This window comes from Leptodactylus fuscus, chromosome 6, assembly GCF_031893055.1.
Source record: "Leptodactylus fuscus isolate aLepFus1 chromosome 6, aLepFus1.hap2, whole genome shotgun sequence".
In the NCBI taxonomy this organism is placed as follows: domain Eukaryota; kingdom Metazoa; phylum Chordata; class Amphibia; order Anura; family Leptodactylidae; genus Leptodactylus; species Leptodactylus fuscus.
The window spans coordinates 177,745,111-177,762,537 of NC_134270.1; the positions used below are offsets into that span (position 1 = coordinate 177,745,111).

At 44.0% G+C, this 17,427-nt stretch overlaps 1 protein-coding gene across 1 annotated transcript; it reads right to left on the reverse strand.

Moving 5' to 3' along the window:
• Window positions 1-10,282: 10,282 nt before the first annotated feature.
• On the reverse strand, window positions 10,283-11,314 carry LOC142209183 (chemerin-like receptor 1). Its single transcript, XM_075278116.1, has one exon. It carries the CDS (start codon window positions 11,312-11,314, stop codon window positions 10,283-10,285), a length of 1,032 nt encoding a protein of 343 aa, XP_075134217.1.
• Window positions 11,315-17,427: the final 6,113 nt, after the last annotated feature.

The window sequence follows — 17,427 nt, forward strand, 5'->3', positions numbered from 1 at the left end:
GCGGAGTCTAAGATCAGACCACAGCAGTCTACATTGTGGTCCAATCTTAGACTCCGCCTCGTCACAGACGAGCCTCCGGCAGAACCAGCGTTGATTGGCCGAATGCTGTACACTGTAAAGCATTTGGCCAATCAACGCTGGTTCTGAATCAAATTTGTACTGCGAATAGCGAGTGGTATTCAATTGAGTACAAGTATTTTGAATACCGTACTATTCTATCGAATACTACTCGCTCATCTCTAATAATAATATATTTTCTTTAATCCTTTAGTGGTGACAGTTTATTGTATTGATCAGTTGCCAATCGATGACCACAAATCCAAGAACATTCTACAGTCTGGACCTGTCAGAGACCCAACCATGCTTTTGTTGCGTTGTCCACAGTAAAGAAATCATGGCAGGGTATTGCACAAGTCCCAGACCATAGAACATTGCTGCATTCTTGGTCCGATCCTTTGGCAATTGATCAAGACAAAAAACTGTCAAGATATTTAAATTTTTAATTTGTTTGGAAAAATGTCTTAACTGTTAATGGTTATGGTCATGTGGAACACCTTTAGGACTTTGCTGGGACTTCCTGCTGTGAGACGGGGAAAGAGCTTCATTTACAAACTGAACTTTGATTATAGGGAAGGAGGAAATTCAAAAGGTATATGTATCTATAAGTCACAGCCAGAAGAATAATGAATAAGATACACTAAGATACACTTAGTGTATCCTATTCATTATTCTTCTGGCTTTGATTATAGGGAAGGAAACAATAGCCAATGGGGGTGGAAGCTAATCTGAATGTCTAACATAGGAATACCTCCTATAAGTGACTGTAATAAGAAAGAACATGGTTCAAGGGAACCTGCCAGTATGATTTTGCTCCATAAGTTGTCAGGCTCAATGCTGGAGCTGGGTGTAGGTTCCCGGCTTTTGCATTTGTATTCTGTATTATTATTGTATTACTATGCTGCTGCAACACAACAAACTTCCCAATGGTGGGACTATTAAAGGACTATCTTATCTTATCTTATCTTGTCTGACTGCAAAATATATCTGTACACCACCGATGTATCCCATGTGATGACAGATACAACTTCTCCATATGAAGAATGCAAGGCGGAGGGAGAAGAGCTGAATGTGTCATATAACCCTTGAGGTTTGCATCTTATGACATAGCTGCAGGCCTACGCACACACACAGCTCTGCTACATCTCTACCCTGGATACAGTCTTCATTCATCAAACTCAGCTCCACAATAATAATATCTTTAGTCATATCATACGGAGAAAGTGACCAGTTTTTGGCCCAAAGGGAAGAATCACTGTTTACATCCAACCGGGGTAACATCTGCTTGGAGTTATTTTTTTTTCCCCAAAATTGACATGGAATTGTTCTCACCACTCCAAAAACATAGAAGGAGGTTAATTAAAGTCTTATGGCAGCATCCCATAATGACAGATGAGATTGTCAGCACCACTGGATCTGAAAATGGAGCGGGGGAGGGGGATACTGTGCTCGGCTCCAAATTCAACATAACAAGTTAATGGAGCTTGGAAGAAGGGAAATGACTGTACATTGGCGCCATCTGCTGGACGGATTGTAAAATGCAACGTTAAGAAATTCAAATAATAATATGCAAAAATAAATACTAATATTATTATTATTATTATTATTATTATTATTATTTAGGATTCCAATGTCTCATGAGATTGTTTGATATGTTCGTTTCTTTGTGACATTGTAATGTCTCATATTGCCCATTGTTCATATGTCCTCTGATTTGTACAGTGCTGTGGAATATGTTGGTGCTATATAAATAAAGTTATCATTATTTCAGCAATATTGGACCATACAAAGAACCCTTAAAAGGCTGTAAGACATGACACAACCACTAGGTGACAGCACATAGATACATCATGAAACAGTATTGTTGTAATAAATTAATCATCTTATCACATACTGTTTATAGGTGGACATGAAAAGGTGAAAATGAAGGACACATCTTTTCTTTTTTTTATGTAGATTGTGAGCCCCACATAGAGCTCACAATGTACATTTTTCCCTATCATTATGTCTTTTTTTTTTGGAATATGGGATGGAAATCCATGCAAACACGGGGAGAACATATTGCAGATGGTTTTTTGCCCATGGTGGGATTTGAACACCAGGTCTCCAGCGCTGCAAGGCTGCAGTGCTAACCACTGAGCCACCGTGTGGCCCCATGAAGGACACATCTTTATGATACCAGAACTTCTATATGTCCAATCCAATGTGTGATGCAATTACATGACTCCTCCTCCCCTCTCACAGCATACAGTATCACACTGTGTGAAAGGCTCTGCAGCTTCATCTCCCTCCTCCCCTTGTGAACCTCACACTTGTGTTCCTTCAGGTCTCTTCAGATCCAGGAAAGACGCGGTAGAATAATAACCATACATACTCACCTTTCCTGGGCTTCCTCATAGTGTCCATCATTATCTTGCAGTCCTCTTTGGTTGTGTTACAGCCTCCTGGGTTATCTCACTACCCCAGAGACCCCTGGGACCTGTAATTGGACATTAGTGGTCACATGGGATGTATTGACTTCATAACACTTGTCCCGGGGCTGTTGACTTAACCAAGGAGGCCAGAAGACGACTGTGATGGAGCTTCAGACACTGTGAGGGGTCCCAGGAAAGGTGAGTGTCAGGGTTTAATCATTTACTGCACCTCCCCTGGGTCTCTCCTTATTATTGGTCTGAAAACCCCAAGATTTTTGGAAAATGTGTAACAGAGTCATTCTTTCTTACCTTTCCTTTGGTTGCACTTGTCCTGTGTATGCCACGGGATGAGCAGCTTTTCAATGTAACATATTTTTGCCATACTCTATCAGTAGATATCTATCTTATATGCAGGGCTAAGTGTGGCCACCTAGTGTTTATATTGTGAATTGCAGCCCTTCAATGGTTTTCTTACAGTCACAAGTACAAGATTTTTGGAAACAAGTTATTAAATAATAAACTTTAAGAATCTCTACGATATGACTATGAAGATGTCAACATCCGAGCTCTAGGTGGTAGAGGCTGAATATAGCAGAGATGGGTAACTGGATCTAGGATTAGCGGGATACGGGTATATAATCCAGTTACACAGATCACTCTAAGAACGTAAATCTCCGAGGGTCAGGTATTCATCCCCGGCTTGTCTCTTCTCCTTGTTCCCTGCACTTCTTAATCCCTGGTATTAAGACACAGATCAGATGGATGGAGTATGATTACCGATACAGCGAGTAACACAATCACCTGTAAGATCTGATATGTGAGTAGAGGACAGGTGCCGGGCCTGACCGCCCCCTCCCCCCCACACACTGTGTTCTTAGAGGTACGAGGACGGTACATTGTGCTCGGGCTCGGTATTACCGCACTCGGCTCATCGGCTTCCCCCTGAACTTAAAGAGACGTTTCTTCTCTTCTTCTTGTGTTTTTACGTTAGAAGATTAATTTTTGCTCCTGAGATGGCGGGATAAAAATTAAATTTGGCAAAAGAGCAGTCAAGAAATGTAGAAATTGCAAAATCCTGTCCATAAGATTGATACAATGTAACGAGTCTGAGATGACCTTGGGTTTCGTCTTGTTGCTCTTGACTAGAGATGAGCGGCTCGTAAAGAATTCTTTAGAGATTTTTCAAAAATTTCACGTTCCTAAGACTATTGGGGTTCACAACTAAAGACGTTGGAATCTTACAAGATTTTTCCATGAATATTCATGACACTCAGCCCTCTATCTACATAATACTCCCCTTCCTCACCATTCCTGGGGCTCCTGTGCACCGTCCTTAGGTGTCCTCTTATTTTATTGATAGCATCATGACTAGAGATGAGCAAACCAGATTAGACCCAAAATTTCCAAAAATTTGGTGTTCAACTGAATCCTCAGACCTCAACCACTCTGTAGGGCTGCTTCAGACCGTATGCTTTATATAAGGCTTCCAGCGACTACATCAGCGACCGGTGCGGGTCCAGGTGTCAGACCGATCTGATACTGATGACCTATCCAATTATCTTCAGGTCCTGGACAAAGCCCTTTAAAGGGTTAACTTATCAGGGACTTTGCCATACTAGTGGTGGTCGGCCGGTCAGGACCCCCATCAGGACAGCCTCTTGTTCTGGAGGACCCAGCATTACATGGCCTGCTATTGATATGTCAATGAGAATTATAGCATGTCATACTTTGTTTGTCCTGTGGTGGCGCCGTAGGGAATTGAACACTCGCTGCAGTGATCACTCTCAGATTACAGCGATCTCTGAGGATTGTGGACATGTAATCCCAAAGAGTGATGTGACAAATTCAGCTCTGCTACATCTGTGTATAAACTATACCAGCTATAGATCTGCAGTATAATGTCTGCACAGACTGCGGCGAACCATCTGCTGCTACCGGAGAGAAAGATTTATAGATTTAATTTTCCAGAGCCCCCATAACATTGTCACTATGTCCAGAGCCCCTATGACATTACCGCCATACCACCCACAGCAGTATTGTTAGTAATAGTCGGCATACTATGGTTGCATCCAGAGCCAACAACTTTGCAGGATATAACAAGGATTCTTTTTTTTAAGTTAAAGACAAGAGTGGACTGAGCAAAATTTAGAAGTCTAGGAGACTTTAAGAGAAGCATAAGAAGCCCCCCATATACTCCCATTGCTTTGGCAGCCAGTCTTGGATTATACTGCCACCTAGTGCTCATACTAAGAATTACTGCTTTAAGTTCTAATTACAAAAAGAAAAGCTGAACGAACACAAAACCAGGTCACCGTATATTTGTAGGACTTGTTACACAGGTGTGACTTTGTTAACCCATTAACTGACATAATCCCCAATTGGGGATTGTGTACTCTAACCCGCCTACGAACGCCATCTGTCATTGAGGAATAGAAACAGGACATTCACGTGTTCCAGCAGGATGTCGCCCATGATGGGAACCCTAAACTGATCACGTGTATGCATTGCCTCATGTTCACTGTGCAGTTCCCGAATGATTTAAAAAAAATAAAAATAAATTGGCAGCTAATGGGTTAATGCAGCAGAGCTGGGTATGTCATCTGGCACATACTGATATCTCATTGTCTTTCCTGTGATAGCAGAGTCATATAATGTATAATGTGACAGTCCTGGACAGAGTAAGGTCGGAGAGTGTCTGGAATATTCCGCAGGTTCAGAGTGATCTGACACCGACTCCGGCTACTGTGTACTTTATACATGGAGTCCTTGTAATATCTGGAGAGTATTCACAAAAGTCTTGTCCCCCCTGTAGATCTGTCAGATAATCCTCGGTGTCCCCCAGTAATGATTACAAGCACAAACTCTTTGGTAATATCTTCATTTATTTTGCTTGCAATCAGTGGCGTAACTAGGAATGGCGGGGCCCCGTGGCGAACTTTTGACATGGGGCCCCCCCGACACCGAAGATCTCGACCGAGTCCCTCCTACGCATTCCTGCGCGCTCTATTATGTCCCATAGTGGCCCCTGCACACAGTATTATCCCCCATAGTGCCCCCTGCACACAGTATTATGTCCCATAGTGGCCCCTGCACACAGTATTATGTCCCTTAGTGGCCCCTGCACACAGTATTATGTCCCATAGTGGCCCCTGCACACAGTATTATGTCCCTTAGTGGTCCCTGCACACAGTATTATGTCCCTTAGTGGCCCCTGCACACAGTATTATACCCAATAGTGGCCCCTGCACACAGTATTATGTCCCATAGTGGCCCCTGCACACAGTATTATGTCCCTTAGTGGCCCCTGCACACAGTATTATGTCCTTTAGTGGCCCCTGCACACAGTATTATCCCCCATAGTGACCCCTGCACATAGTATTATCCCCCATAGTGACCCCTGCACACAGTATTATACCCAATAGTGGCCAATGCACACAGTATTATGTCCCATAGTGGCCCCTGCACACAGTATTATGTCCCTTAGTGGCCCCTGCACACAGTATTATGTCCCTTAGTGGCCCCTGCACACAGTATTATGTCCCTTAGTGGCCCCTGCACACAGTATTATACCCAATAGTGGCCCCTGCACACAGTATTATGTCCCATAGTGGCCCCTACACACAGTATTATCCCCCATAGTGGCCCCTGCACACAGTATTATGTCCCTTAGTGGCCCCTGCACACAGTATTATATCCCTTAGTGGCCCCTGCACACAGTATTATGTCCCTTAGTGGCCCCTGCACACAGTATTATCCCCCATAGTGACCCCTGCACACAGTATTATGTCCCATAGTGGCCCCTGCACACAGTATTATCCCCCATAGTGACCCCTGCACACAGTATTATGTCCCATAGTGGCCCCTGCACACAGTATTATGTCCCATAGTGGCCCCTGCACACAGTAATATGCCCCATAGTGGCCCCTGCACACAGTATTATGTCCCATAGTGGCCCCTGCACACAGTATTATGTCCCATAGTGACCCCTGCACACAGTATTATGTCCCTTAGTGGCCCCTACAGGACTAAATACTGTCACCGCTGACCGCTATACCAGGACAAATTGTGGATAAAAAAAAATCTGGTCCTGTGCATTACAATTTAGTAACTCCATGTGCCTCATATTAATAGCAGTTAACCCCATCATCTCCCTCACATTAACCCCTGTCTGCCTCACCATAAGAGTTACTGATATGTGAGAGACATGGAGGTAATAATAAAGTATCTTCATTACTATTACCCCCAAATGTCTCACATATCAGTAACTCTTATGGTGAGGCAAACAGGGGTTAATGTGAGGGAGATGATGGGGTTAACTGCTATTAATATGAGGCACATGGAGTTACTAAAACACAAGTAATCCCCCCATATGCCTGATAGTAATAAGTATAGTAACCCCAGTACGTACCTGTGTAGCTTCAGTTTCATTTTCCTGGAGCAGCTTCTTCCTCTTCTCTTCTGTGCAGGACGGAAGGGATAAGCCCCGCCTCCTCCTCTCATTGGTGGGCAGAGGACAGCAGAGAAAGGGAGGGGGGAGAGAGGGGGAGCGTCCTGCAGCGCTGACAGGAGACAGACCTACATGCAGCTCCTGTGTCTCAGCCGTTGCTGCAGCTTCGGGGCCCCCTGTTGGTGGAAAGTATTCCACCACAGGGGGCCCCGATCATTATACTCGGGGGTCCGAAAAGACCTCCGAGCATAATGATAGCAGCGGTAGCAGCTGTCACCGGGCCCCTAATGTCCCGGGCCCTGTAGCAACTGCTACCGCTGCTATGGTGGTAGTTACGCCACTGCTTGCAATGAAAAAAACATAAAAGAGAATGAAAAAAAGTCAAATCATTGATCATTTTACACAAAACTCCAGAACTGGTGCGGACAGAAGTATTGGCGCCCTCAGCCTAATACTTGGTAGCACAACCTTTAGACACAATAACTGCGCACAACCGCTTCCGGTAACCAGCAATGAGTTTCTTACAAGGCTCTGCTGGAATCTTAGACCCTTCTTCTTTGGCTGCTGCTCGCGGTCCCCCCTGAGATGTGAAGGGGCCTTCTCCAAACTGCCACCAAGAGATCTCTCCCCCTCCCCCACAGGTGTTCTATGGGATTCAGGGCTGGACTCATTGCTGCCACTTTACAAGTCTCCAGGGCTTTCTCTCACCACCATTTTCTAGTGCTGACTTGAAGTGTGTTTTGGGTCATTGTCCTGCTGGAAGAGCCCTGACCTCTGAGGGAGACCCCGCTTTCTCACACTGGGCCCTACATGATGCTGCACAATGTGTTGGTCGTCTTCAGACTTCATAATGCCATGCACACGGTCAAGCAGTCCAATGCCAGAGGCAGCAAAGCCACCCCAAACCATCAGGGACCTCCGCCATGTCTGACTGTAGGGGGCGTCTTCTTCTCTTTGAAGGCCTCTTTTTCCCTGTAATCTCTATGTTGAGGCCTTCTCCTACTTTTGTCTCCTCTGACCAGAGAACATTCTTCCAGAACGGTTTTGGCTTTCTCAGGTAAGTTTTGGCAAACTCCAGCCTGGCTTATGTCTGTGGGTAAGAAGTGGGGTCTTCCTGGGTCTCCTACCATACAGTCCCTTCTCATTCAGACGCTGACGCTGGATAGTACGGGGTGACACTGTTGTACCCTCGGACTGCAGGGCAGCTTGCACTTGTTTGGATGTTAGTCGAGGTTCTTTATCTGCCATCCGCACAATCTTGCGGTGAAATCTCTGGTCAATGTTTCTTTTGCGTCCACATCTCGGGAGGTTAGCCACAGGGCCATGGGCTTTACACTTCTTGATGACACTGCGCACGGTAGACACAGGAACATTCAGGTCTTTGGAGATGGACTTGTAGCCTTGAGATTGCTCATGCTTCCTCACAATTTTGCTTCTCAAGTCCTCAGACACAAGGACACAGGACAGAGGCAACTTTAATCCATTTCAACTGGCTGCAAGTGTGATTTAGTTATTGCCACCACCTGTTAGGTGCCTCAGGTAAGTAACAGGTGCTGTTAATTACACAAATTAGAGAAGCATCACATGATTTGTCAAACAGTGCCAATACTTTTGTCCACCCCCTTTTTATGTTTGCTGTGGAATTATATCCAATTTGGCTTTTTGACAATTCTTTTTATGGTTTTTCATTAAAGACAAATTAAATGAAGATAATACCAAAGAGTTTGTGATTGCAATCATTATCTGGAAGAAACTGAGTATTATCTGACAGAACTGCAGGGGGGCCAATACTTTTCGCCAACACTGTAGATAAATATGAGATAAATAAATAGATAGATAGATAGATAGATAGATAGATAGATAAATAGATAGATAGGAGATAGATAGATAGATAGATAGATAGGAGATAGATAGATAGATAGATAGATAGATAGAAGATAGATAGATAGATAGATAGATAGATAGATAGATAGATAGGAGATAGATAGATAGGAGATAGATAGATAGATAGATAGATAGATAGATAGATAGATAGATAGATAGATAGGAGATAGATAGATAGATAGATAGATAGATAGATAGATAGGAGATAGATAGATAGATAGGAGATAGATAGATAGATAGATAGATAGATAGATAGATAGGAGATAGATAGATAGGAGATAGATAGATAGATAGATAGATAGATAGATAGATAGATAGATAGATAGGAGATAGACACATTGTGGCAGCCAGCTTATATTATATTCAGATACTGGCACTGTAAAAAAAAGCCACATTTTAACAACATTGGATTATTCCGCCATCTAGTGGTACGTTACATTATTGCTAAAATGTCTTTGTGATGTTATAAAGCAGCTATAACCAAGACCTGGCTACCAAACAAGACTCTATACATTTCTATAGTGCTGTGCATACATAAGTAGCTGAGCTGAAGTTCTCATTTGCACAGTTCAATTAATGAAGCCAAGTCAGTTTCACTTCGATCCTATGAAGATCCTTGTGACGTAACAACAAATCATATACTCAGCTCTGCTATTTCAATTGCAATGCTGAAATTTGTAACCACAGGTATCAATGATTTATTACCAAGAAACATGCTTGGAGTATAACGGATGGCTCAGACACTGCTATGCATTCTGTTTCCTACACAATGGAATAATAATATTAATAATAACAATTTTATAATTTTAATATTCAATTCAATACAATACGTTATGTGAACAGCTCCATATTCTCTGTTTTCAACTCTCCTTTCTAAAAGGGATCTCTCTCTCGCTCTCTGTACGATATATATATATATATATATATATATATATATATATATATATTGAATGCAGGCCCCTTCACAGATCAGCCATTCGGATAGAAGCAGATATCCCTGTGCCCTATATAGTGGCCAGGCATTGTTACTGCGCCTCTGCTCCCTTTGACCTCACTGGTAGCAGAGCTGCAGTACCTGTGTCTGGCCACTATGCAGGCTATAGAGCTATCTGCTTCTGGCTCTGTGCACTGTATAGAACAGGGATCGGATGGACCCTCAAACAGCAACTGATATATGTGTAGGTTGTTTGTTGGCCCCAACCATTTGGATATTTATGATCTATCCTAAAGATAAAATATGTTCTTTGAGATATGCAAATAAGTTATCCTTGATAGAAAAATAAAAAATGTCCTCTAGCACCACTTTATAGAAGGTGCTTCTTAGAAATCAATTCCTGGTTTTGAAGAAACCAAGTGACCAGATCTGAGAATAAAGCCAAACCAGAAATATCTCCTCCCTAAAAAAGAGGGACAGATGTTTTTGGTCATTGCACCCCATCGTTGCCATTGCACTCATTGTATCCATGAGAGGTCGTAGGTATCAATCTCCATCGGATCTTAGGGATATTTGGTATCTGAGGATGCTTCTCCAAGAACGTGTCCTCCAGCTGGAAACTGAAAAGGACTTGACAAAACTCTTTTTGAAATCTCTTCTAACAAAGATGTGGACCACGGGATTTACACAACAGTTCAGGAATATGATGCAGTAAACAAGCTGGGACACAACATGGTCGACCTTCTCGTCCATCTCATCAGTCAGGATCTCCAGGAAAGACCAGATCTGAAACGGGAGCCAAAAATAGAGAGCGGAAAATAGAAAAGTGACAATGACCTTGATGGACCGATGTGACCTTGAGGTGCTTTTGCTTCTTCTCAGCCGCAATTTCACCAGACTATTGCATATAAGTGATATAGAGAACGGGATCAGCGACAGCGAGACAAACCTGAGGATCTCTGCGGTGCGATTCCAGCTGGTCTCTACATTGTCACAGTAGGTCATGTCATCGTCTGAGTCGTGAACAACATCGGAAAAAACAAGATGAGGAGAACAAAGTATGAAACAAGAGGACCATGTAATAGCTGAGATGGTCGATGCCACCTTGAGAGTCCTAAGTCTCTTGGACCACTTAGGACACATTACGAGTGTACATTGGTCAACACTGATAACCATCAGGAACGTGGTGCTGGCCGAGGTGCTGAGGAAGAGGATGGTAGACATAACCTTACAGATCACGCCACCAAAGGGCCAATGCCCATCCATGATCAACTCTGTTATCTCCAGAGGGTAAGTCATCTCAAAGACAAAGTCAGCCGCCGCCAAGTTCAGACACCATAAAAGGTTGACCGTCTTCTTCACCTTGAACACTATAATCCAGATGACTAAACCATTCCGAAAAATCCCTATGACAAAGCCAATCGTGTCAAAGATGATGGTCATCACTTGAATCACATAAAAAAATGTTGATATGAATCGGTCGTCTGTGTCTTCAGCAAAGTTGTACGGAGTAAACGTGACGTTATCCAAGGAAGTCGTGTTCTCGTAGAAGTCAAGGGGAAGGTCTGGTGGGTCCATGTCTTAAAGATGCCTTTAAGAAAAAGAGAAAAAAAATGTAAGTAAGTAACAATAGAAAACAGAGACGGTTATGTGGTACCGATATGCCAATCGATCTACAATTACTTGGAGGACCGGGACAGATTTACTAAAAGGCTGTTAAAAATGGACATGTATGTTGGGTAGGGTTGAGCGATCGGGAAAAATCAGATCCCAATCGGCGAGCGAGCAAATTTCACGATCGGGATCGGCTGGAAAATGATCAAGAAATCGGACTTTGAAATCTCAAGCCTAAAAGTGACTTTTCCCATAGAGAAGCATTGACTAGGGTTGAGCGATCGGGATCAGGAAAGATCGGATCCCGATCGGCGATTGAGCAAATTTCACGATCGGGATCGGCTGGAAAATGATCGGAAATCAGATTTTAAAATCGATCCTGAAATCTCAAGATCGGCTCAACCCCGATGTTGGGTCCATTAAAAACTTCACGGTTCTAAACAGCACCAAGGCTACACTGTGACTAGAGGCGGGAAAATTGGTTCATAATAAACCTTTTTTGACCTGAATTATTCGAATAGTTTTTTTTTAATGAAACTTAACAATTTTTGATTTGTTTTGGACAGACTAATGTGGTTGCCACGATATGTTCAGAGTATAATATGTAAAGGACCAAGGGAGGTGACAAAAAACAAAAAAAGACACCTATGACTCCTTTCCGCTTGGCACGTTCATGGCACCGCTATGGGCCAGTCACAAGCCTCAGTGGTGACCCTGAGCCCATGATGTCATAGGGAAGCCCCAGAGGCTACAAAGAGTGAATGGAAGGTGAATATAATTTTTTTCTTATTATTTTTGTCACCCCCTTCTGGGCCTCCACCTATCTGAAGAGACCAGAGAGTGAATAATTTCACTTTAGTTTCTATTCGAAGGGGTTCGATTTGTCTTAGGGCAGGTTCTCACAGAGGAATTTGAGGAGGTGGAACCCACATCAGAAAGTCAAAGCATTGCGAGGAATTTGGAGAGGAAATTCAGCCTCCGATACAATGGGGTTAATCAATACGAGCCTCGCAACGTAGGAAGATCGAGCAGGACAAAACAATGGGTGGCAGAATCTGGATTTTGTAGATGATTTTGAGGTGGAATTCCCCTCAAAATCCCCTCTAAGTTCCTTCATGTGAACCTAGATTGCAACAATGTTTCCCATGAAGATAAAGTATGCAAATGAGCTCTCCTCCAAAAATAAGAAGACTAATGCCACCTACAGGTAGCCCCCGGTAAGTCAATGTCCAACCTATGAAAGAGCCCTGAATAATTTTGGTAAAGTATCTCACCGTCTTGTCGTGTAATAGTTCGGACGGCTCTGCGCTCAGTGTCACGAGAATATAATGTTTTCTGCTTTTGCTTCTATCTTTATGGAGACGGACTGAAGATCTTACAGGGAAAGGAGATGATAAGGAATCACATTGTGTAATCGTTGCGATCCTATAAGATATGCTCTCATGGTAAGTTATGTTTGAGTCAGATAAGAGCCGAGGATATCTCTACATGTTCTAGAAATACTGATGAGCTGCCGAGGCTGGAAGTTATTCACGCAAAAGCCCAACATGTGGTCAAAAAGTAACCGGGGGCATCGAGATGATAAAGAGTATGACCTTTTGACTATGTCGCGCTTTTGGGGTGACAAACTGATTTTCACTGAGAGCAACATCGGGATTGTGGTATCCAAAGGACCATATTGTGTCATAATACTGAAGTCTATTGTACTCCATTACCACTCACACTGCCTACTTACATGAAGTCACTTCCCATCTTCCATCTGCAACATTTTTCCTCTTGTTGACTATTTCTCAATTCCACCAGATACAGCACTCGCTCCCCTTCTGCTTGTCAAGATAGCCGCTGCTCCCTGTGCTGGCGCCGCCTCTGGTATAAACTGGACCTCTAGTTAGTGAGATCCAGGGGCTGTGTCCATCGTGGGCTGATGTGTTACTACTGCAAATACAAAGATGGTCCCCACTCCTTCCAGAGTCCCCCGTACTCTCTATAGTACATGGAAAGTTCATACTACTAAATAGCTGATCCGATAGCTGACTGTCAGATATTTATGGCCTTTTCTAAGGAAGGCCATTTAAAAAAACCTCATGGACAACTCTAAATCCAATTTTTTAAAGAAACCAATGGAGCACAATGTCAAAACATAGAATCCTTGAAAGACTGAAATTTCCCTTCACCCCACTGGTTGGTTTTATATATATATATATATATATATATATATATATATATATATATACACTAGAGGGAGGACCCAGCTTCGCACGGGTATATTACATTTTATGTTTGTGTAGTGGCCCCATAAGAATTGTCCAGTTTTGCCCTGATGTATTTTGTATGTGGTTTGTGTGTATGTCCATAAGCGTCATGTGATTATGTGTATCTCATTTTGGATGTCAGTGAAAAACCTGTGATCAGTTGTTATGGATACCTGGAGTAAAGCTGTATCTAATCCTTCCCCGTGTAGTACTGTGTTTAGATGCAAGTATCCAATCCTTGTTGGTGTGGTACTGTGTGCAGATGCACATATCTAATCCTCCCCGTGTGGTATTGTGTGAAGAGGCGCGTATCTAATCCTCCAGTAAGTGAAACTGTGTGCAGACGCGCATATCTAATGACTCTGGCGTGCGGTACCGTGTGCAGATGCGCGTATCTAATACTCTGGCATGTGGTACTGTGTGCAGATGCACGTATCTAATCCTCCCCTGTGTGGTATTGTGTGAAAAGGCGCGTATCTAATCCTATGGCATGTGGAACTGTGTGTAGACGTGGGTGTCTAATCCTACGGCATGTGGTACTGTGTGCAGACGCGCTTATCTTATCCTCTGGCGTGTGGTACTGTGTGCAGATGCACGTATTTAATCCTCCCCCGTGTGGTATTGTGTGAAGAGGCACGTATCTAATCCTATGGCATGTGGAATTGTGTGAAGAGGCGCATATCTAATCCTACGGCGTGTGGAACTGTGTGTAGACACGTGTATCTAATCCTACGGCATGTGGTACTGTGTGTAGACGCGCGTATCTAATCCTACGGCATGTGGTACTGTGTGCAGACGCGTGTATCTAATCCTAAGGCATGTGGTACTGTGTGTAGACGCACGTATCTAATCCTACGGCATGTGGTACTGTGTGCAGACGCGTGTATCTAATCCTATGGCGTGTACAACTGTGTGAAGACACGTGTATCTAATCCTCCCCTGTGTGGTATTGTGTGAAGAGGCGCGTATCTAATCCTACGGCGTGTGGAACTGTGTGTAGAGGCGTGTATCCAATCCCCCGGCATGTGGTACTGTGTGCAGATGCGCATATCTAATCCTATGGCATGTGAACTGTGTGTAGACGCGTGTATCTAATCCTCCCCGTGTGGTACTGTGTGTAAACACGCGTATCTAATCCTCCCCTGTGTGATACTGTGTGCTGAGACGCGTATCTAATTCTCTGGCTTGTGGTACTGTGTGCAGAGACACGTATCTAATCCTCCAAAGTGTGATATTGTGTGAAGAGGCGCGTATCTAATCCTTTGGCGTGTGGAACTATGTGTAGACGCGCGTATCTAATCCTACTGCATATGGTACTGTCTGCAGACGCGTGTATCTAATCCTATGGCGTGTACAACTGTGTGCAGACGCGCGTATCTAATCCTCTGGAATGTGGAACTGTGTGTAGACGCGTGTATCTAATCCTACGGCATGTGTAACTGTGTGCAGACGCGTGTATCAAATCCTTCAGTGTGTGGAACTGTGTGCAGAAATGCGTATTTAATCCTCTGGTGTGTGGGACTGTGTGGAGACCCGTGTATCTAATCCTCTGGCGTGTGATACTGTGTGCTGATCTGTGTATCTAATCCTCTGGAGTGTGGAACTGTGTGTAGACGCCTGTATCTAATGCTTCAGCATGTGGAACCGTGTGCAGGTGCACGTATCTAATCCTATGGCATGTGGTACTGTGTGCAGAAGTGCGTATTTAATCCTCTGGTGTGTGGGACTGTGTGCAGACCCGTGTATCTAATCCTATGGCTTGTACAACTATGTGAAGACACGTGTATCTAATCCTCCCCTGTATGGTATTGTGTGAAGAGGCGCATATCTAATCCTACGGCGTGTGGAACTGTGTGTAGACGCGTGTATCCAATCCCCTGGCATGTGGTACTGTGTGCAGATGCGCGTATCTAATCCTATGGCATGTGGTACTGTGTGTAGACGCGCGTATCTAATCCTCCCCCGTGTGGTACTGTGTGCAAACGTGCATATCTAATCCTTTGGCGTGTGGAGCTATGTGTAGACGCGTGTATCTAATCCTATGGCATGTACAACTGTGTGCAGATGCGCGTATCTAATCCTCTGGAATGTGGAACTGTGTGTAGACGCGCATATCTAATCCTCTGGAATGTGGAACTGTGTGCAGACGCGCATATCTAATCCTCTGGAATGTGGAACTGTGTGCAGACGCGTGTATCTAATCCTATGGCGTGTACAAATGTGTGCAGACGCACATATCTAATCCTCTGGAGTGTGGAACTGTGTGTAGACGCCTGTATCTAATCCTTTGGCATGTGAAAACGTGTGCAAATGCACGTATCAAATCCTTCAGTGTGTGGAACTGTGTGCAGAAATGCGTATTTAATCCTCTGGTGTGTGGGACTGTGTGCAGACCCGTGTATCTAATCCTCTGGCATGTGATACTGTGTGCTGATCTGTGTATCTAATCCTCTGATGCATGTATCTCAGTTTGGATATCAGTGTTGTATTGTGCATGTGGAGTGACCGTGTGTATTGCAGTTGGAATATGAGTGAAAGACTTGCAGGTTTGTATTGGCTAAGGGGGGGGGGGGGCACTGTGTTTGGAATGCTGTATCTCAGCAACGGTACGTCCAAGCGAGTTGGAGTCTCGTCTTAAACCTTCCCGGATACCTGAAGTATCTCTGTACCAAATTTGGTGAAGATCGGTCCAGTCGTTTGGTTCGCATTAGAGTACAGACAGACAGACAGACGGACAGACAGACAGACAGACAGACAAGAATTCATTTTTATAAGATAGGGAGATATATATATATATATATATATATATATATATATATATATATATTATGGCCCCATGTACATGACCAAGTGTGTTGTCCGATGTGGGCGGATGATGCTCAGAGTGACCTCCGAGTGCATTCTGTGATGTACTTACTAAAGATGAGCGAGCAGTGTTCGATCGAGTAGGCGTTCGATCGAATACTACGGTATTCGAAATACTCGTACTCGATCGAACACTACTAGCTGTTCGAAGTTTAATGTCCGATGCAGAACCAGCATTGATTGGCAGAATGCTATACATTCTGCCAATCAACGCTGGTTCTTCTCTTACCTTTCCGAAGTCTTCTCCGCGCTGCGTCCCCGCGTCTTCTTCCGGGTAGAATTTACTCTGCCTAGGCATATGGCCTAGGCAGAGCCGACTGCGCATGCGTGGGAATGCACGCGCATGCGCAGTCGGCTCTGCTCAGGCGTTGGGCCTGGGCAGAGCTGCATGCGCATGCCTAGGCCGGATGCCTAGGCAGAGTGAATTCCACCCGGAAGAGGACGCAGGGACCCTGCGCCGGGAGAAGACGTCAAGCAGAATCCAGCCCAACTGTCACTCGTGAACTTGGTAAGTATGATTTTATCGAATGTTGCCTACCCCTGAAACGAGCATTCCCCCCCCCCCCATAGACTATAATGGGGTTTGAAATCCGTTCGAACAGTCGAACAGTGTGCGGCTGTTCGAATCGGATTTCGAACCTCGGACACTTTAGTGTTCGCTCATCTCTAGTACTTACCTCTATGGGGGCTTCTGATACATTCTGTCCTGATGGCATGGAGCACGCTAGGACCTACTCTATGTTCATCAGGACGGAACGAACCATCAAACGTGCCCTCAGAAGAGCATTGGCCTGCACATTTGGTCTTCTGCATTAAGCCTAGTAGGATAGTTAACATATATTAAAATGACTTCATCATGTTGTGTTTGTGTTGTGTTCTGATACACATGTATTCATTTGTCCCTTACGTGTCCTCTTGGCTGGAGGACATGCCCAGATAATGTTTTATTCCAATTTCCGA